The 22602-nt window shown below is 42.5% G+C and overlaps 3 protein-coding genes across 5 annotated transcripts; 2 read left to right on the forward strand and 1 right to left on the reverse strand.

Annotated features, from left to right (window-relative positions):
• Window positions 1–1416: 1416 nt before the first annotated feature.
• iqub (IQ motif and ubiquitin domain containing) lies at window positions 1417–10691 on the reverse strand. Its single transcript, XM_067235230.1, has 12 exons — window positions 10304–10691; window positions 10071–10205; window positions 9692–9859; window positions 9148–9323; window positions 8100–8255; window positions 7536–7746; window positions 6877–7052; window positions 6373–6543; window positions 5816–5992; window positions 5356–5607; window positions 4973–5158; window positions 1417–1995 (listed from the first exon to the last, which is right to left on the reverse strand). Exons 1-12 carry the CDS (start codon window positions 10689–10691, stop codon window positions 1801–1803), a joined length of 2391 nt encoding a protein of 796 aa, XP_067091331.1. The 3' UTR covers window positions 1417–1800.
• A 1515-nt stretch (window positions 10692–12206) lies between these two features.
• Window positions 12207–16703, forward strand: LOC136941679 (ankyrin repeat and SOCS box protein 15-like). Its single transcript, XM_067234227.1, has 9 exons — window positions 12207–12307; window positions 12442–12494; window positions 12854–12985; window positions 13355–13519; window positions 13947–14192; window positions 14658–14829; window positions 15025–15550; window positions 15775–15928; window positions 16015–16703. Exons 1-9 carry the CDS (start codon window positions 12207–12209, stop codon window positions 16188–16190), a joined length of 1725 nt encoding a protein of 574 aa, XP_067090328.1. The 3' UTR covers window positions 16191–16703.
• A 256-nt stretch (window positions 16704–16959) lies between these two features.
• LOC136941750 (ankyrin repeat and SOCS box protein 15-like) lies at window positions 16960–22001 on the forward strand. 3 transcript variants are annotated; one of them, XR_010876548.1, is made up of 10 exons: window positions 16960–17054; window positions 17195–17300; window positions 17418–17455; window positions 17895–18026; window positions 18327–18485; window positions 19313–19558; window positions 19698–19869; window positions 20262–20796; window positions 21094–21207; window positions 21307–21372. XR_010876548.1 is itself a non-coding variant. In XM_067234326.1 (10 exons), the coding sequence occupies exons 2-10, from the start codon at window positions 17215–17217 to the stop codon at window positions 21480–21482; spliced, it is 1698 nt and encodes a 565-aa protein (XP_067090427.1). In that variant the 5' UTR covers window positions 16960–17054; window positions 17195–17214; the 3' UTR covers window positions 21483–22001. The 3 variants fall into 3 exon arrangements, 2 of the variants coding, with proteins under 2 accessions (XP_067090427.1, XP_067090428.1); XM_067234326.1 differs by having other exon boundaries at window positions 21054–21207; window positions 21307–22001; XM_067234327.1 differs by having other exon boundaries at window positions 21071–21207.
• The last annotated feature ends 601 nt before the right edge of the window (window positions 22002–22602 follow it).

The following is a 22602-nucleotide window of genomic DNA, read 5'->3' on the forward strand; positions in this document are numbered from 1 at the left end:
CCTTCGAAATGGATGCCATCTAATTTCCTTATTTCTGCTGCAACCGTGAACAGTATGTTTGACCAATTAACTATGAAAATGTAACGTTTTCACCATGTTTACATTTGTTGTTGACCCCATTTTAGATGACTTTCTGTCCGGTTGAACTCTTGCCTCCATTGTCTCTCAACTCCCATATAGGAGCCTGTGAATAGAGGTCAAGTACATGAACTACAAATATATAGAACTACAAGAGAAATGTACTCCTCATGGCCATTGGTTCTGCATACAAGACTGGAATTAATTCTAAAGTGATAACAAAACAAATCTAATCAATAAAGAACTTTACTGATAGCACATTAAGCGTCTTAATCAAAAATATGTGCTCTCCATGTTGTTGTACAATATCTGCAAAGTGTTTTAGTTGTATGTGAGAACAAGGCTTTTGCTGAAATTTCAAAGAAGAAACTAAGAAAAGAATAAAAGAACGGGAAGCAATTAACCTTTTCTGTTATAGCTTTTTGAGAACTAAATTTCTTTGAAACTTGGGTCCCCACAATCTCTCAGCATGCTCTGAGGGCAGGGAACAACCATTTGCCCTTTTGCTTAATTGCAACATTTCAGACTTATTCATCGTTCAACTATTTCTAGGACCGTTATTTATCTTATTCTAGCCACACTAATTAGAATCCTTTGATCTTTTACATTTTAGCCCAAAAATATTCCTAAAATGATGATTAAGAATAGTTAATAGTAATTATCTCTGATAAGTGAGCAGAGGTGGGTATTTAAACTGGAACTTCTACATAATGCAGGTGTTTTTACCTCCATTTGTACGTCAATGAACAAAGAAGGTACTTTTTCAACAAAGTGAGCCAACCTATTATTTAATTCATTCATACTTTATGTGATACTTCTTTTGAGGGACCTTGTAAAATACAAAAAATGTACTAAGAAATGGTGAACATTCATGTTTGTAACTAGGACATTACTGACAACTAAACATTCTAGAAAACCCACAGAGGCAGCATAATTGCCTGGAAATGTTTTATGTTTTTCATGTTACATAAGAGAACCGCAGACTCTTCTCTTCGATGATTAGGCCCATCTGAAACCTGTCCTTCTAAAGTAGATAGGACAGACTAATCCTCCTAATACATTGTTACCGCTGGCAACAAAGTGTTAAGAGGCCCTTTGACAGACTTTCTTTCAAGAGACACCGTCTGTGAACTTAGAACTCTGTCACACCTGTGGTATTAATAGCAAAGTTCACGCAATAAATATCGCACAATAGTTATTTCTCTATGAAGGTACAGAGGTGGCTAATTATATCATAAATGCAATTGTATTATTCCCTTTATTGGTCTATTAAATCGCAAAACGTGTGAGTTTTATTTGAGCTGAAATTGAGCTACCGGTACATCAAACATGCTCCATTGAAAAAAGTCTGCATGGTTTTAATGATACACTATTTAATAACACACTATGTTTTGAACAAGTCAAACCCATTGTACGATATTGACGAGACTCAAGCACACACCTACCAACACACAAACGCAATCTTTCAAATTTCTTAGGGTTAGCAAATTGACTGTTTAACTACTTGTTGTCCCATTATCATAAATTATTATTATTGCAGTTGATCGGCACCTACTACAGTACATTCATGAAACGACACTGCTGTGTGGAAATAATAATAACCCCTTACATAACAGTCAAATCTGTTATTTAATAGAGGATGGTTTTGAAAGGAGAAGAGAAGAGAATGAGAGAAGTGGAGGATAGTGGTGAGGGAGATCCCTATGGTTTAACGCTGCCACCTCAGGTCTTTGAGGTGTTTATCAGAGTCCGAGCCGTCACCGTGGCGATGGGCCTGGCCACCAGCAGGTTGCAGTGGGCGGCGGATTGTGAGTCGACATCCTGGAGGTACTGGGCCATGATGGGGATCTGGGAGAAATACTTCTTGGCCAGAGTGTGTTTGTGTTTGACACTGCGAATGAAAACCACTCCGTAGGCCTAGAAAGAAAGATCCGGAAGATTAGGACACTTAAGGAGTTTAGGTTAGCTAAGGGTTAGGGTTAAGGTTAGGTGTGGCTATATTAATGAGAAAAACCCCTGTGGGACCCCGACAGGACCGCAGCTAAGCTGAGACCCCGTAAAGGGTTAGGGTTGGGGTGAGCTAGTAAACAATGCAGACGTCTGGTCTACTGTATGATCTAGCTGGAAGTACCCATTTTTCCACAATGGTTAGAAGCATCTTTACAGTTACTGGCAAAAGGCAGAGACCTTAAACTTTGGACAGGCTTTAGCCGTTATCTTATTATCACTTATATTATTGCACTTTCTTATAACAATCAGGGCTCCAGACTAACGTGTTGCCTTGGTTGCACTGGTGCGCCTAACTTTTTTATTTAGGTGCACCAGCACAAAATTTAGGTGCACCCAAGTTTTTCCTTGCGTCGCCACAATTTCAAGGTCACCTTTTTATCACGCTCCATATACATTCATATATATTATGTAAATGATCTTAAACAAGAATAAGGTGTAGGTAAATATAGGCCTATTTTTTATTTGAAGCACAATCATACTGTAGCCTATATATATATTTAAAAAAATTAAGTGCTTCACTGAGCTACCAAACTAAAACATTTTAAGCAAAATAAAACATTTCAAAATAGAAAGTGCTACTGTTTAAAAGTGCTTCCCTGAACTGAGACCTAACATTTCATGGCTCAAAGTCTTAGAGCAGGTCCCACCTTGCTGTCGCATGCCCTTCAGATGGCCAACACCTGTAATTTGGCCTTCTTACCCTATGGCCTTGGCTAAATCATCTTGCCACAGTCTCCCTAGCATCAAAATCCTAGCTCCATGGGTTAGCTCCATGGCCCAGCTTCGTAACTCAGGGGTCCGCAATTCATTTTACAAGGGGCCACATGAGAAACCTGAAATGTGTTGGAGGGCCTCATCAATTTGCTCACTATTCATTTTCTCCCATTGTAAAAAGCAGTAAAGTATATATTTTGATTAGCTGCTACTGGTTATCAGAAGAATAAGGATATTCTGTAAATATTTATATAAATATTTTAGATTTTGGTGTAGGTCAAATAGGAAAGATTATAGAAGTAATAAACAGTATAAACAGCAACAACAGTGTTTCATTTTATTTGTAACCAGTTAATCTTCACAAACACTGAAAAGTTGTTTTGCAGTATGTTAAAGATGTGGAATTGATCAACTTTATACAAAAAGCAATACGTTTTTTCAGTTCATTTTGTTCTGTGAGAGAAATCCAGTGGGCTTGAACAAGTGCATCGAAATCTGTCTGAATGTCTGAGGTGGATATGCGAAGGACAGCTGACAGGTAATGATCAGGGTCTGCAGTTCAACTAGCAAACCATCAGCCCGCGCCCACTGAATCAGTCAAGTTCTTATTATGTCCGCGTTAGTTTTTTTTCTTCACAGCTTTCACTTTCAGATACTTAGAAGTCCATGTCTTGTTAAAAGTTAATCAGTTAATCATTTTCGAGGGCTAACCAACAGCTAACTCTCCCGTCGGTGAGGTTGCGCAAGCGCACATATGTAAATCGCCTGATCACTGTAGTCTTTCAGGACTACATATTTACTACCGCTCAACACATTTATTTATTTTACATTTTTGATTTACCTCACGCGGGCCGGATTGAGACAGCCTGTGGCCGGTTATGGCCCGCGGGCCATACAATGCCCAGGTCTGCTAAACTGACTCTCTGGTGCTCAGGTCGGAATTTCAATCACACAGCACGGAGCTACAGGAATATCTGGACCACAGCCAATCAGAGGCAAAGACCCGCCCCATCTCTGTCTCTGATTGGTTTAGACCACGATATGATCCAACCATGAGTGTCAGTTACGTCTTAGGATAACAAACGCTTCGTTTGTGGAGAGACAGCGGATGCGAGGAGGTTAGGTGCACCGGTGCGACCTAGGAAAAACTTTAGTCGCACCAGTACACATTTTGGTCGCATAGAGCCCTGTAACAATCATAATCGTAGTACAGTGCATTAATTTAAATGACCTGAAAAAGACACTAACCTGTAGCCTTATCAAACGTGTTATTTATTTTTTCAGATAAGGAAGTTGAGCACCAAGTTCAGTAAGTTCACACTAACTTAGGTTTTTATTGTGTCTTTTCAAGAGTCCTTGTCCAAGATCCTCAGTTATATCTCCCCATTTGTGTTCCTGCCTTTTGTTGTATTTACTGTTTTTAATGAAATTATTAACACCCTGTGCAGTTCAGGGTTTATTCCAACTGGAGAAAGTATTCTTTACTAATTCAGTGAAAAAATATAATGATTTTAAGATCATTCTTCAAATAGTCTATAAATAGTAATGTTAAGATTAAATAAACTGGTAAATTTAGCTATTTTTGCAGATTTCTTACCAAGTATATATCAGTTTCCTTTTGAAACCCACATAAGCTACTATTAGAGGAAAGTATGACATTTCAGACACACATAACTTTCTTCTGACATTTTGATTGTAAATCAGTGTGTATTAGTTTGTAGGTTTGTCTTTTTAAAACGAGACATAACATTTTAGGATGATAAATCTATTAACAATACAAAGGGGCTAGAGTTTCATGTTACACATTTAACAAAAATAAGGCTACATTCTATGCAGAACATTAATTCAAAAGTTCTCTGGTATTCGCAATGTCATGGTCCTGTTCTACATTCTATGGATGAGAATCCAATTGGGCATAAAAGCCATCTGCTGGAGAGACATAGTATTCCTCAAACATCCACCACCTGGTTATAACTCTGGGAGCTACGGCAACAACATGCTGCTGGATTGTCCTTGATAAGCACAAAAGCTGTGAGTGTGAGTGTGTGTGTGAGAGAGTGTAGTCACATGTGCATTTAATAACTCCTGGTTTTGACCAGTCCCAGGCACAATCACAATAAATCTACAAAAGCAAATGATTTCATGTCCAGAATGGACATGTGTGCAGTACCTGATCAAGGTTCTCCACTTTGAGGTGTGCTGACGCCTCGTCCTTGGCGAGCAGGACACAGTTCCAGGGACTCCACTCCCACACACGGTCCCACCTCACCATCACCAGGTCATGGAGGTCACTGCACGCGCTCAGTGCCGACTTGGCGCCCCAGACCACATCCACCAAGTACTGTAGATCCTGCTCCTGAATCACAAAAGGAAATACATTCAAACCACCAACAGTACCACACGCACACACACACACACACACACACACACAAGCATCACCGGGTGCACACGCAGGCTCGTAAACATGACAAGGCAAGGATAAAGGGAGTTTGATGTATTACTATCTCACACACACTAACCCACCGACACACACACACCCACAGTCCCTCCCACCTGCAGCAGATAGGTGATCTTGGCCGTGTCCCCGCTGGCGAGCGCCTCGGCCTTGCGGAGCCTGTGGAGGATGGTCCTGTAGTGGGAGAAGTCCTCCCGGCGGCGGGCCTCGTTGTCCAGCTCCATGCAGCGCCGGCACTGGCCCACTGAGCGGGCGTTGGCCGTCAGGGAGAAGTCGGTGGACAGCAGGTAGCGGCTGCAGCCACCACAGAAGTAGATGTTCTTCTGGAGCTGGGTGGGGTCCTGAGGTACCTAGGGGAGGGAGGGGGCAGAAATGGGGCATGCGGGGATGAGGGTTAGGTAGTGAAATGTGCAAAACTGTCTCTTTAAAACAGTACTGGATGGCAGTTGTGGGATAGTTTCACATTTTCAACGCCATTTTGGTTTGTGAAAACCACAAAGTCAGGTACACCACAGGATGTAGCAGGCCAAGGTCATCCCAACGCCAACAGTCGCGTACCTTCAGTATCTTCGCCACCTCAGGGTTAAAGGTCGGGGTTTTGATGTACTGGAGGACGAGGGTGGATATTCTCTTCCTCAAGCCCTCCAGGTTGGTCTCCTTCACCCCCCTCATCAATAGGTCTGCCTCCCTGTCAATCAACTCCACTATGTCCTTGGTCAGCTTACACTCGTGCTCCTGACAATCAGAATGGGGAGGCGGAGCTAAGTCAACTCTCATAACAGAGTTATATCATAAAGTGTTTTAGCAACTGCACAAGATATTTCAAAATATGTAGAAAAGAACATGTTAAAGCACAATACCAAATGGGGACTGACTGTGGAAACAATGAGTGAGTGAAATGATGTGGTACAGTAAACTACCACTGTGATTTGGTGGCTGATGTAACCGACTAATGATTGATGTAGTCTGTTCTCTCTCTGTCTATCTCTGTCTTTGTCTCTCTCTCTCTGTCAGACATCTCCGTCTCTGAGTCTGTCTCTCTGTATCTCTGACTGACTCGCTCTTTGTCTCCCCATCTGTCGCTCTCTCTCTCTCTCCCCCCCTCTCCGGAGCACCTTGACGGTGTGCTTGAGAGTGAGCAGCACGTCCAGCCTCTCCTCCTGGTTCAGGTAGGTCAGGTTAATGCTGGTGTACAGGTCCCTCAGCTCCTTGGCTCGGACGGTAAACGGGGTGTCCATCTGGGTCATCCTCCCGTCGAACGCCCGCCATCTTTTAGGGGCGGCACACTGAGCGGACGGTCAACAGATCATTAACAGACGTCAGTTAACATGGACCTAGCAGCGTGACATATGGACAGTATGAAGATCTCTAAAGTGTCTTCGGAACATTTCGTTATCTCTGGGTTATCTGGCTCACTGACTCCTGTCGGTGACTACTGTTGTCCCTGCTACCTCAACTGTAGAAGGTAAACTATATATTGTATTTATTGCAGGCATTGAAGTAGGTATTACCCATCTTACTGGAAAAACCACTGTTCATCTCAAAGCAGACTTTGATAAAAACACATAAGCGGACGACCGCCTGACCCCCCGGAACTACCTAGCGGGATGACCTCTGACCTTGTCCAGGAAGGCCTGAACGGCCTTGTCGTGGTTCTTCTCGCTGGCGGCGATGCGGTGGCGTCCGATGGATGCGATGAGTTGCGTCTCCTTCTCCAGCAGGGCGCACAGTGCGGCCTTCCGCTCTGCTCCCGTTAGCATGGCATCGATTTCTTCCACCTCCTCACGTCGCCATTCTGGAAAGGGGAGAACATTATTCTGGATGATGTCATTGCTGTCTGGTTATAATAGCCTTCAGACTGATGGCACTACCCACTGAAATGCTGTTTGAGCTGTGCTCTTTGGAAATGTGATTATTTGCTGGTCTTACATGTGTAGCTTTGGATATTTTAGTGTCTGCTAAATAAATTAAATGCAATGTAAAAGGTAATGTGAAAACATACAGTACTGTACTGTAGCTGAGTGAACCACTTGTGCACACACACAAATACTGAGAAAACATCACAAACTTTCATTCAGTTAGTTGATTAAACCTGATACAGTAACTTGTATATCCACACGCCCACCTTCCTCCACACACACACACACACACACACACACACACACACACACACACACACACACACACACACACACACACACACACACACACACACACACACACACACACACACACACACACACACACACACACACACACACACACAGAGTTTCCTCACTTTCCAGCGCGTTGTAGAGCAGGGCGAAGTCCGCCTTGTTCTGGGGGTTCATCCTGCGCCTGTGCTCCCCCCGGACCTGCTCCTCCTTCTCCTCCGTCTTCCTGCGCTCCTCGCGCTCCACCCAGGCCAGCCGCAGCTCCCTGTCCTGACGCAGCATGTCTGTCAGGCGCCAGGCCTGCCAGCGCCGCGCGTACGTCTGCAGGGTGAGCACCTGATGGGGAGAGAGGGGGGGGTGGGACAGAGAGAGATGGAGAGGGAGGGAGAGAGAGGTGGGAGACAGACAGGGGTTAGCTTTGTAGTTTTCCCCCCAAAAAGGCAGTCAATCAAACTTCAACAACACTCACTCTTCAGACACTTACAGAACCTCACACCAACCAGCACAGACTCTTAACATGCTAACTCACACACGCACACGGAATCATTCCGAAAAAGAACCATCCAAAAATAGCACGGCATACTAGAAAACATTGATTAATTCATACAATTACGAACTGAATCCGATGAATGGAGATATCGTAAAACATCTATATTTCATGCAGGACTGAGAAGAGCACATGAACGCACGGCTTGGAGTCTCCTGGCGTGGTACTGGTCTGCTGTGACGTAGGGGCCCGGGGCCAGGAGCTTGTCCTCGGCGTTGGAGATGTAGCAGCCGATCCTCGTCATCTGGGTGGAGGTGCTGTTGGAGCACTGCTGTACCTGGCTCCTCATGGACATGGTCTGACGGGGGTGGGTGGGGGTGGCACACAATATGACAGCAGCCAAAACGCACCAAAGACCTGTATACATGCAGGTGCAGCTAACCCTAGCTTGATTCATACAGTACTATACAGTACCAGCAACACAAAAGTCATTATAGTCACTCAAACACACACACACACGTACATGCACACACACACACACACAAACGCTTAAGGATGTCGGCACACCAAAGCATTCTTAAACACGCAATATACTGCAAGGATTTCATAGGCGCTGCTCAACAAATCATCTCTCAAGAAAATCCACACTTGCGGATTGATCAAACATGCCATTACCATACGCTGCCACCATCTTCCAGTTCCATGCGAGCACAGAAACCCAATTAAGCAAATCTCGCCATAGTCCGAGCAGATACCGGTATACACAATGCTAATTCTCTCCAGTATGTGGGTGCAGCAGGACAGTATAAAGCAAACAACAGGTCACTGGCTTTGAAGCGTAAATATAGACTTGATCTGGAAAGATAGCATCTGCTGACGGTTTAATAAGGTGCTTTTATCCATATGAGTGAGAGGTCAACTCATTACTCCAGGGAGACGATCTCATCACATGAATGCACAGCCACAGAGACAGGGGATCTCATTACACTGCTGCAAAACCGGAGGGTTTGAGTGTGATGGTGTGTGTGTGTGAGCGTACATAAGCGGGCCCATGTTTCGTTCCACACCGTGTGCATAGGCAATTGTAATGTATGCAAGTCCAATACTGGTGTGTGTGTGTCCATAATGAGCATCCTTTGAGTGCGAGTCTTATTGAGTTTTGGCAGCAGTGTGTGTGCGAGTCATGGGACAAGGCGAGCAAGTGTGTGTGCGTGTTTGAGTTCATTTTTAAGTGGGTGCGTGGGGGCTACCTGTGTGTCCCGACTGAAGGTCTCCACTCCTGTGTCAGGTTTTCTCCTGGCCATGGTCTGCACGGCGGCATGGTGGTACTCAGTACCTGCAGCCTTGTGTCTGTAGCCCCCCAGGAAGGCTGTCCTACGGGTGGCTCTCTCAATCTCCACCACCACATCCTGGTACGCCATTGTGTCTGGGAGGGGGAAGAGGAGGGGAGGGAGCAGATGAAAGATCAAAAAAAGACAGGCAGTTGGCCAGGAGGGAAGGGCAGAGAGAAGCTGATAATAGAATTGAGCTGGACATGGATTTATGACATACTGTTAAGATTTGTGGTTTCGTAATAAATGTTGTCATGCTCATTATAAAACACATACAGCACATTTAAGTCATAAATGATTATTCGTTTCTATTTAAGTGTGATTTATTTGCGCTATACACAGTACATCATGTACAGTATTATTTTATTTTTTTTATCTTTATTTACACTGGTTATTCTAACTGAGATAAATCTTCTTCTTTTTTTTACACCACAGCAGCCTACACTGTACTGTATAGGCCAACCTGTCTGCACTCTGACAGTGATGACATCAGGCATGTTGTACTCCTGCTGGGGCTTGACTGGGCGGATAGGGTGGTACTCTGGGTCTGTGGAGAACATTTCCAGCTGGATGGTTCCATGAGGCTGGACTCCCAGGTCCATCAGGGTCCTGTGCTCCTTTACTACTCTGCCTAAAAGAGGGGGGACATGTTGATAAATGCCTAGCCACAGTTGAGCAAATTCTTGGCTGAAACACACAACCATCAAAAAGATATCTGGATGGTCAAAACTGAAATGTATTGGCATTCAGCTATTAGTCGTAAATTATGTGCCATTCTTGAAAATTCATGCTAGAAGCGGGCAGGTTTTACGAGTAATAGTAGGCTACAACAGACAACTTACCTTCCAGCGAGATCTGAATTACTTCTGAAGGGACTTTCAACTGGTTTGCAAAGTGACGCTTCAGGTCTTTGATGCTGAGTCCAATGGCAAATGCCATGGTCATCATATTGCCTTCTGGCATCAGCATAACCTTTACTACAATGAATGAGAAGCTCAGAAAAGTAGTTTAAGTGTTTCAAGATACGTTTTTGTGTTATTGTTACTGTTGACTTGAAACAATACTGTAGTCTTACCCGTAGCTGTATAGTTTTTAACATCAGTGGAAGCATTAGCTTTCTTGTCAATGGCTTCATCTTCACCACTCTCCTCGGGAAAATCCTCTTGAACTGTTACTTCGGCTGCGCTCTCACCAGAGGTTAAAAAAGTGGACGTGCACACCTCTTCGACAGGGTGGCTCTGCTCTTTCTCTGTGGCATTGCTAATTTCTCGAGACCCTGCACTCGTATTTGGTTCATTCACTGAGTCTACAGAACCGTTTACTTCCTTTTGTGCGTTTTCCTCCTCAATTTTGAGACCGGAAGTTTCATTTAATGCCCCCTCGTTATCAATTACTATTTCATCTTCTTGAGCATGTTGCTCTTCAATTTCAAGTCCTGGCGTTTCATGTTCATGCTCAGACATGATTAACAACCAGTCTAGCTAGTTACAGTACTGTAGTGTAAGTATTCTACAGTACAGTACAGTAGTTAGCTACCTGGACTAGCCATCCTCGACTGCTTACTTATAATTACTGCTAATTTTGAGCAAAAAAGTGGCAGTTGTCTCCTGCAACAGCTAGAAACAGATCCGGAAGATCGACTTTTGAAATGCGTTGAACAAACATGGATAGCAGTTTGGTATCGTTTTGTATTTGTTCATAGCAAGCTAGCTAGCAAACTTTCGCTGTTAACCTTTTTAGCAGCTAAGCGAGTGTTTGGCGCTACCATGGTAACTGATGTAACCTCCCACCTGAATATAAGCCAATAAATGCAGGTGGAGTGGGATCAAGTAAATATAGCCTAAGAAGTTGCTAGATGTTTAAACCGGACAAAATCAACAACAAATCAAAATGTTCCTTTGCTGTTTGTAAGACTCATACATAATTGTAATCAAACTGCTAAGACTCCAAAGACACAAACTCTGTAGGCTGATGTGAAACAAGGATCCTTATTACACGGTACTTTCAATCACAAAATAACTAATCCTCCTGACTAATTCATGACTAGTGCATGACTACATACATCAGGTAGGATTTCTTACTATGGAATAATATTGCAAAGCTGTGTGCTTACACGGTCACGCTGTATAATCAGTCTCAAGAGTAGGAGACATAGAGGCCCCTCGCGGAGCCATGAAAATGCTGATAGTTATGCACCCCCTGACAGCATTGCAGACATAATCCACAGTGCAGACCTACTGGCAACTTCTAAGCTTTATGACCACACTGATTCAAAGAAGTAAAGTAAGCACATGGCAATATATATTATTACGCCTACACACTGTTGTATACACTTTCACTAGCAGAAAAGAACAAGCAGATAAACAAATGCATGTGTTTTGGGGGTAGGGGGTCCGATCACTAACAACCCTTGCACAGCACCAGCTTGTAAAAAAAGATGAGACGCCAAACTTATTTGTATTTGTCATCCATACTATCATATTTCTAGTAAGAAAAATAGATTTCTGTGAGTTATCCATGTCACAATGGGGCTTAATCCATTGCTTGAAACAAAAGCTCAAGGTCTCATGGTGGACTAAGCCAACAAAGAGATGGCTTACAAACACACAATGGCAAAGAAGAATCTCCGCTATTTTTGTAAAAAAAACAACCAGGTGTTTCAAGTCCTCAATTTCAACTCTGCTTTTTCATTTTTGGGGGGTAGCAACATTCACAATAGACAGCTATGATATGTCATTGTTATGCCACAGCTGACATTCCTATAATTTGGCAGTCATGCAGGCAGGTCGAGCCTAAATATAAAAGGCTGTGCCCTGTCTGCCAGTGTGTGACCGGACACATACCTCTAAGGTGAGAAGTCAGATGCAATTTCTGTGTGATTTCGATTTTGGAAAGAGAAACAACCGCTTGGTTAAGAGGTATTTTTCAGTAATATGGCATTCGTTAACCCTGGGATGTGTATTTTTACTCTAGGAGCTATGGAGTCCTATGAGGATATGAGTGAAGATGAACTGACTAGCTATATTATTCAAATGAGTATACAAGAATCTTGTCAGGATGCCTTAAAATCTGATGTCAGGTAAGGAAAGTATTACTCGCATGCAACAGATGATGGATAGATGATAGTTCTCGCTGTATTTGATGTGTGCCTAAATTCCAGATAAGTAGGAGTATAACTAACCATGTTACGGTGGCTGTATTTACTCCCACAAGCTTAAAGAAAGCAACTGATGAAAATGCGAGAGTTCTGGCTGCAATAGAGAAAGGTAAGTTGTGCAGAAAGGGCCTTTGTTGTCTACCTCTGGGCTCCCCCAATAGTCACAAGGCAAACAGTTGATCTGAGGGATTGCCAAGCATCAGTACATTGGCAGGCAGATAGCTAAATTAACACAGAGAGATGAGAGGAATGGAGTGTGTGTGTGTGTGGGGGGGGGGGTGTTTGTGTGTGAGAGAGGTTGAGGAGAGAGGAAAAAGTTATGAATCATGACAGATGGTCAACAAGGCAGTATGATCCACAAAGCTCGATGCCCGTAGAACACTTCAAAGTTACCCTAACTGACGGAGCTGGAAAATAGAGCCGTACCTAAACTTCCGTTTTCTGTCTCCTTCCTCCTCATCTCTGCAGGGGACGTTTGTGTACTCAAAGAGATGCTGCGCCACTCCTTTGCTTTCAGAGAGCTGGACAGCAGGGGTTGGCTGCCTCTCCACAGGGCTGCGTCGCAACCTATACCTGCTGTTCTGGAGACGGTACTGCGAGGTAAGTTGGAAAAATGCTTTCGAAAGTTTTAAATATTTGGCTTAGTTTCACAACTCCATAAATGCTCAGTATGCTTTTTGTTCACGTAATATTACATGGTAGGACTTTCTTGTTGTTGCTAATGGTGCACAACACTGTTCTGGGGACAATTGGTGATTGATGCCCATTTTGGAAGAATTTAAACAACAGTGCCTGGAATTCACCCAAATCTTTTAGTATCAGATTTGTAGCTCCGTTGCTACAAATCTGCCATCTATAGAGGTCAGTCAGTGATTTAAGTAGAACAGTGACCGGCCAGGATGCCACCCATGACGGTAGATCATAAATGAACTTCCAGAATTCCCCTTCTGACCTTCAGATGTTTTTCAGTGGCTTCACATGGGCTGACGCTGGAAGAGAGGACAACATTAGGGGGGGAGACAGCCCTGACTCTGGCAGCCAAAGCCGGCCTGGTGGAGAATGTTAAGACTCTGTTGGAGCATGGTGCTTCTCCACACAACACCAACAGCAACAATGAGTCACCTCTAATGTTAGGTAATGCCGTTTAACGAGAACTAACAGTCAACTTCTGAACTCTATAAACCATGGTTGTATTCCAGTGGCACAGGTACTAAGTCACACAAAACAACAAATAAAGACAGGTGAAATGGGACTAGTTCATTAACTCACAATTAGTTTCCTAAATCTGAGTTCAGAAAAACATATGATTTGCCTCTACATAACCAAAACCCCAATGTTTGAATAACAACTTTAACTTTCCTTTCTTTCACTCTCTGAAGTACGACTCCCCACACTGTGTGAACTTTAAGAAGTCGCAGCCTCAATGAATTCTATGATAATTTTACACCACTGAGAATCTCAAACAAAATCCACCATCAATGAATGACAAAGGAGAGCACTACTAATGATCAACAAATTAAATGTACATCAATGAAAGGCTTCTTTTGTTTCTCTGATTAAGCTGTTCGTGCCAGGTCCTACGAAATGGCGTACACGATGATTGCCCGGGGAGCGTGGGTAGAGGAGGTGTGTCGGAAGCAGTGGACGGCCATGCACGAGGCAGCGAAGGTGGGCAGCTCCGAGATGATCCTGCTGCTCATCCGACACGGAGGCCGCGCCAACCAGAAGGACTTCCACGGAGTGACGCCGTTATCTGTGGCGGCCGATTGCGGACACCTTCACATTATAGAGATCCTGCTGCACCATGGTATGTGACAACAGCTTCACGGCCAAATAGAAGTGCTTCAGTTGGTGTGACGAATTCAGTGTCATACCAAATGTGTTTAGTTTACTGAACTTAAGCTTCTGCAGCGGGGGAATGACTTTAGGAATGCAGATGCAAGTCCTTAGGTCTTGGGCAAGGTACTTTGGCTGAATGAACGTGTTCATTGAATCACATCCCTCCCTGACATATAGCATCACTCGGCTAAAGACATTTTAATGGGATCAGTTTTGATGAGAGGTTGAAGTGCAGGGACCCTTTTTCTAATAACCTTTCTCATTGAAATACCTATGACCAAGACTGTCATTTCTAACGAGAGATTAATGTGATGTTTAACAGTAGGGATACTTCCTTGGCAGCTCATCCAACTGTTGTTATTCTGGTTAAATAAAATGGGTCTGAACTGAAAATAAACTGAACAGGAACGTGTGTGAATTTGTCTCCCAACAGGAAGTAAAGTCAACTCCCAGGCCTTGAACGGGGAAAGTATTCTTACAGATGCAGCTGGATCAGGAAACCCAGACTGTGTTCAACTTCTCTTACAAAACGGTGCCGACCCGAATCTCGCCAGTGGATCCGGACATCTGCCTATTCACAAGGCAGCCTTTCAGGGCCACTATGAGTGAGTGTTGTATGTCGACAACTGCTATCACCCATAATGTATTAAGACAGTCAGTTGTGGCGGGACACAATCCAAGAAACTTTAACCCAGACCTTAGTCCCTAACAATCCTGCTTCATTACATCCAACATAACTGACACATCATCACATCATCTGTAGAACTGTTCAACAAGTCTCCGGATTTTCTCGTCCACAGTGTCTTGAACATATTGATACCCCTCACTACCAAAAAGGCGTTGAAACAGTCCGGACAGAGTCCTGTTCACTCTGCAGCCGATGGAGGTCACAGCAAATGTCTGGAGCTCCTCATCGCCCACGACTTCGACATCAATGCCAGCATGAACACGCGCAACTCGGAGAACTACACAGATCTGAGAAAAAGCGCGCTGTATTTCGCTGTCTCCAACGGGGACGTGACTAGCACTGAGGTGCTGCTGAGCGCCGGTGCCAAGCCTAACCTGGACCCTCTGAACTGCCTTCTGGTGGCAGTGAGAGCAGGGTGGTACCAGATTGTCAAAATGCTGCTTGACAAACGGGCAGACGTCAACTGTTACTTCACGGTGGTCAGTGACACCGTGTTTCCCACTGCCCTGCAGTACTGCCTAAGGGACGAGATGATGATGCGTCTCCTGCTCAACAAAGGCTACAATGCTGAGGCATGTTTCAGATGTAACCATGACAACCTCTCTGGTACTGTTGGGCCTGACATGGAAAGAATTCCTGTGAGTTGTTCTGACTATTTGTGATGAAAAGATAAGTAACTAGTGTCAGCGTTTTCTTAGCAGACAGGAGACTAGCTATTCCTTGGTTACTGTAGATGGAATTTCTTTTGGGATCAATAAAGGGATTTAAGGGAATGAAACTTGATAGATAAACTATATTGCTAAACCATGTTGCTGCCAGCCAAAATAGAACATGCTTTGAAAGTTACTTTTCCTTTCTACAGTTTTGTGAATTTATGAGCCTTTGTTGCCTGATGCACCTGGCTGGACGTGTGGTGAGGATTCTATTGGATTATGTCAGTCACGTACCCATCTGTTTAAAGCTCAGACTTATTCTGGAGAAGCAGCAGGAGTGGCCAGAAATATGTGACATTCATGGTGAGTTGTGAAATTATGTGAGAACAATCTCTCTGTACTTGGCTGAGGTATTTATCAATTAAAATGTTTTTTGATCTTTGACCCAGGGAACCCTCGACCACTCAAGCACCTGTGCCGACTGCAGATCAGGAGGCGGATGACCCTCAAAAGACTTAATGACCCAAGAATCATGAACTCTGACCTTTTCCCTCCCGGCCTCAGGAACTTTCTTTTGTACAAAGAGCTTGATTTGTATTGCCAAACGGCTGAATTTATGATGTAAAAGGGAAAGTATTAACTGTCCATAATGCCAGTATGTATGCTGTTTGTATTTGCTTGAATTACTGATGTTAAATGAATGCATCATATCATAATTTTTTATAAGTATGTTCTTTTCATGTATTTTAGAGTGTGGATACATTTGTCCATGTCCCTTTACGTAAATATTTGTTTTTTGATAAATACATATTTCTGCATGTTTTTTAAAAGCACAAATGGAGAGTACAGATTTTCAATGTGATTTACAGATTTGTCAGCCTGTAGCTCTGCCACGTTCATAGATATCAAAGACCATGTGTTTTGTATCTGCACTCAAGTCTTTGTAATGAATTATCTTGTGTCATATGACACTTTCATCACCTATACAAAACTATACCAAAGTAGTATTGAAAACTGTTTCAAATTTTTTCCTCACAAATTATTTCTTTCCTTTAATCCAGTTCACTGAGTGTGCCAACGGATATATTCTTACTGCAAACAATTTCCAGCAAACGTTACAAATGCTTGTTAGAAAATAAACATCATAGCTCTCATTTTCCACACTAATGGAATGAATATTCATAAAAATGTCTCTGTAATTACCTTTGTCATTAGAACATATATATCGCTTACACAACTACACACTGCTTGAATGTTATGGTATGGTCTGCATGCTAAATACACAGTTATAACCACAGCAGGTGAGAGCTAAAAATAGCATGAGTATATGTGAAGTGTCAGTAGCAGAGGGTTCAGTTCAGACATGATAATATCCCTACAGTCTGACTGTTCGGTGTAGCTGTGTACAATACGTGACTTTAACTGACCAATATTTCAGAGATTCAAAGCAACAAGTTGACATCCCTGACATTTTCTGCAAACCAATCAAGTAAGACATGAATGGATGTTTCTGTTGAGTGCCAAAGCTATTTACATTGTATTGCAAAGTCTACAGTACGATATTTAAAGCGAAGATTTAAGTGGGCCATGCACAGCCTAATCATGCTCATACTCTATATTTACTCTAAGAAATAAATCCTACTGATGACATGGATGAAGACCAGCTTCTACACTATTCCATCCAGTTGAGCATTCATGAGTCTTGTCAGAAAGAATATCTTTCAACATTAGAGAGGTAAGTGGGTGGGACAAAAAAGGTTGCAAATAGACTCAGGGCACAGCTTCATTTTGCTTACATGATAATGATAATTCACTTTGCACAATGTCATTTGTTTTGATACTTGAATTCAAGCAATGACCATCTGAAGATCTTGAAGGCCATTGAGCAAGGTAAATCTATTATTATAGATCTCATATTACAAGTTGTTTACATACATTGGGCAATGGGTGCCTACATGTAAAGGAAGCACCATCACAGTTTGGACTACTTTGTATTCTTATTCTTGCATCATCAAATGTGTTTTAATTTCAAGAATTGACAGTTCATGCATACATAACTTGTTGCCTTAATCGCATGCATTCAAATGACACATTTTAGAGATTTCACCAAAAATAAAAACATAAAAACTATTACCATTGTGTTCTGTGTTAAAAAACAATTTCCATTTGGTTCCATTTTGTACCATACATGTTTTACCTGTATCAGCCTGATGGAATATCTCACAAAAGTGAATAAAGATTATATGCATTATATCATACTGACACCTGTGGACCACCCATTCCCCAGTTGGAAAATGTAATCATTTTATTTGGCCCATTTCCATCCCAGGTGATATATTCGCTTTACAGGAACTATCAGAATTCCCAGCTGGCTTTGGAAAAACAGATGACCGAGGCTGGTTCCCTATCCACAAGGCAGCGGCCCAACCACTGATCCAGGTGCTGGAGATCGTTTTGTTCGGTGAGAGCACCAAAAACATATGAGGTCCATTTCCCATGAGGGTTACACATACCTCAAAAACCTACAAACACAAAGATGGATGCTAAACTAAACTCATATCAAGTGAAGGTTGGGCCTCTGACTGCCAAATGAAACATGACCTATTTGAATTGACCAATGTAAGCCCAAACAAAAAAATTGCTATGTCTCATTATGGGTGTTAGTATCGATATGTTTTGATGTGGGAGAGATACGGGGATATTTCAATAAGAAATCATTTGAAATGTTATCAATCAATCAGAGTAACTTTGCATCTGCCAGCTTCTTGCAGGCTAACCCTGGAGGAGAGGACGACGGAAGGGGAGACGTTGCTAACGCTAGCTGCTAAAGCTGGTCTAGTTGAGAATGTGAAAACGCTTTTAGAACATGGAGCGTGTCCGAACAACACTAACGCCAAGAATGAGTCGCCATTAGTATTAGGTGTGTATCATACAGGTATTTGACCGCTCCAAGCGAAGTGAAGACACAATGAAATAATAGCCTATTAGCCCAAGGGTTGGGTAGGTTACTTTGTCAATGTAATCCGTTACAGTTACTAGTTACCCATCCCCAATTGTAATCAATAACTTTTGGATTACCCAGACTCAGTAATGTAATCTGATTACTTTCCTTTACTTTTGGATTACTTTCAAAACCTAGTTTAACCAGTTGACGTTTGTTTACTTAACCTGGAACTACTTTGAACAGAAATTGATGGTTTAAACACCAGGAGAAAAATGCAGTGTGTTGGTGCGACATGATGTTTGCGATTGCGTTTGACTTTGTTAGGCAGCCATGTTCAAAGCTTTAACAAGCTAGCGTGTCTGTTAAGCAAATCTGAAACGTCACCGAGAAAATGGCCAATGATAAAACAGCCAATTTTGCAATTAACAGGATAATTTTTTTTTAAGAAAATCAACTACTCCCAAATGTAAAAGTATCTCTCAATATTTTTCAAAAGTATCTGTAATCCGATTACATTTTTCTGCCAGTAAAGTAACGGATTACAGTTACAATTATTTTGTAATCAGATTACAGTAATCCGATTACTTGTAATCCGTTACTCCCCAACCCTGATTAGGCCTAGCGATTATCTCTGAAGATTTAAAAAGATGAGTTTTGCAGTAATCGTGTGGCCTGATGCATAAAAAACATGGTAGGCTACACTATCTTTGTTAACAATTAAATATATTAGTCCAAGTATACAGCGATTTTAGTCAGAATATCCAAATTAGCTATTCATATTTCATCTTGTTTCAACCATGCAGCCGTTAGATCAGGATCATACGAAATGGCTTCTGCGCTTATTACAAGAGGGGCGCGGGTGGAGCAGGTGTGTCAGAAGAAGTGGACGGCCACTCATGAGGCTGCCATGGTGGGTTGCACTGAAATTATGGAGCTGCTATTAGACCATGGAGGCCATGTCAGCGAGACAGACCAGCACGGAGTTACTCCACTAGGGATCGCAGCAGAGTACGCCCACGCGGAGGTTCTCAAACTCCTCATTAAACATGGTGAGAGTCCATTAGCATTTAACAAAAGTCTTACATTTACACGTTTCCGCAATTAAGCCTACCATTCAGGACATGGCAGGCACATATTCTTTTTCGGTCTGAGTATATTAAAAGTTGCATTTCCCCGCCACACATGGAGGGGGCGATGTGAACGCGCAGGCCCCCAATGGAGACAGTGTTCTGTACGACGCTGCTGGATCTGGGAATCCAGACTGTATAGACCTCCTGCTACAGCATGGAGCCAATCCCAACATCCCCAGTCTATGCTCACAGTTACCTCTTCACCGAGCAGCCTATGAAGGGCATTACCTGTGAGTACATACCTAATCATTATTGTCATGAATTAAAGGGACAGTTCAACATTTTAAACATTTAGCATGTTTTCTTTTCCAGTTAGCTTCACTGCAGACCGCGTTTTCAAATCCGCCATATGGCTTGAGATCATCTAAACTCAGCAAAAGCAACTCGATAGAAGTCAAGGAGGCCCAATTTGGTAAATGTCAGGGAGATGTTTTTTTATGATTTTCCTAAAATGTTGAACTTTGTAGGCCTACTTGTAGGTTCCAATGTGTAAATAAAAGGTAGAAATGTTTGGGGGCCTTTTAGAGTCTGGGCTGTGAAGTGAACATTTAGAAAGGGGGTTTAGAATTGTATTGGCTCTAAATAAGATATTTTGTTGAGAACTAAACATGTTCTCCATCAGGGCACTGAGAACCCTAATCCCTAAAACCACACGAAGAGCCATTAGGTTGTCAGGACAAAGTCCTGTTCACTCTGCATCAGACGGAGGCCATGTTCAGTGTCTGGAGCTACTGGTGGAGAAGGGTTTCGATGTCAACGCCGTCCTCGAATCTCACATCTCTGAAAACTACGGAGACATGAGAAGAACCGCGTTGTACTTTGCGGTCTCCAATGGAGACGTGACTTGCACAAAAATGCTGCTGAACAAAGGAGCCAAATCTGACCTGGATCCCCTACACTGCCTCTTAGTGGCTGTCAGAGCCGGGCGGTATGAGATAGTGAAGCTTCTACTGGCCAAACGGGCAGACGTCAACTGTTATTTCACGGTGGTCAGTGACACCGTGTTTCCCACCGCCCTGCAGTACTGCCTGAGTGACGAGATGATGATGCGTCTCCTGCTTAACAACGGCTACGACGCAGAGACATGTTTGGATTGTAACCATGGAGACAACCTGGACTACGTAGAGGAGTCTGGGCACAGAGACGAAAAAGTTCCTGTAAGTTCCTGGTAGCCACGGCAGTGTGAGGTAATGAGGTGATATGCTGTTGATTGACCTTTGGTCTGAAGGCTTCAACAACACCGTTGTTGGCTTGCAGGTGTTATGATACATTGTAATTACTGTAAATAAGAGTCAATCTCCAAAATAGAACAAAAGGTTATCCATCACCTGACCTCATGTCTAACTGCCACTGTGTTTGTCTGACATTTATGACTTTGGTATCACGTGTCTCTGTTGTCATCTCTGTCATCCAGTTCTGTGATTTCATCAGTGTTTCCTGGCTGGTGCATCTAGCTGGCAGGGCGGTGTGGATCCTTCTAGACTATGTCTGTCTCGTGTCACTCTGTACCAAACTGAAACAGATCCTGGCTAAGCACAAAGAGTGGCCTCAGATATGCAACATATTGGGTGAGAAATAAAATGATCTATCATGTTTGTTAGCTTTGTTTGTATATATTTTTCTAATCTATACTAATATTTTGCTTGGAAAACACCTCTGACAAACAGGGAACCCCCGTTCTTTATCACATCTGTGCCGACTAATCATCAGGAAGCAGATTACCCCAAAAAGACTGGCTGACCCCAACATCATGTCCTCCGCCCCCTTCCCACCTAGACTGAGAGACTACCTCCTGTACAAGGAGCAAGATTTATATGGCAAGATTATCTGTATTGAAAACTGAAAATCCAAAACACTGCTGACTAAACAGAGGTTACTTCATGTTGTTGAGCGCATATTACCTGTCACCTTCCATTAAAATGTAGATCCACCATTGTAAAGAGTCACAGAGGTAGAAAGGGGATATGCTAAAATAATGTATGTCATGCTTGACAGCTTGTGATTAGTAACTGAGATGTATCTAGTCATGCTTTTCAAATGATTGACAATTGTCATGGTCCATATCCATGTTTTAGATGTTAAGGGATATTGAAAGGTCTGTCATTTAAGGCCTAATGTCTAAACCCTGTTTCAGTCTGGTCAAATGTTGAAGGTGGGGACAACCTTGCATGGAGCTTATACGTTTATTATTCCACTGAAAGAGACATAACCAGCTACTGTAGATTTTCTCCTATGACATACAAAACTAAATTAAACCTAAATGAAGAATGTTTTATAATTTAACATGTATTTATTTTTTGTGTATTGACATTGAGACCTAAGCCCTTTTTTTCAGATGAGCCCTGTAATAAAACATTTTAAAGAAGCATTTAAAGAAAATACAAGTTGTTTTACTGTAATTAAGTCTAGAACATAAGGTTTCTACACAGACACAAAAAAGTGTGTGTGTAGTTTCTTTTACTGTTAACCGTCCCTTTAACAACCGTTATTCCTATGCTCCTCAATGAAACATGCTGTTAGCCAACAAATGGAGTTCAACACTGACTACTACCATGTGAGTGCTGTGAACCTCCACAGCACTTCAGTTTAGTGGCTTGACCTGCATTCCTAAAGACAGATAATGAAAGTGGGTCATCTTTATAAAAATAACCTTATGGCCTGCATCAACAACAAACATGCCCTCAGCTGTCAATGGAAGACATCTGACTTCCATCAGCAGACTTCCCAAACAAGTTGTGACACTGCATATAAATTATTTGAAAGAAAGTGCCTTGAGTCTGATGCACACAAAGACATTTTTGTAAAAAACAGTCTCTTAAAATCTAATATTTGATTTAATATGAAACATTAAACATGTAAAAAACATAAATATGTTTTCAGATACACAGAATACATGCCAAGACAGTCCCCCTGACTTCCACTAGAGAGCAATGTTATCACCGAACAAGACAAACTTAGTTGAA

The sequence above is a fragment of the Osmerus mordax genome, chromosome 4 (assembly GCF_038355195.1).
Source record: "Osmerus mordax isolate fOsmMor3 chromosome 4, fOsmMor3.pri, whole genome shotgun sequence".
Taxonomy (NCBI): Eukaryota; Metazoa; Chordata; class Actinopteri; order Osmeriformes; family Osmeridae; genus Osmerus; species Osmerus mordax.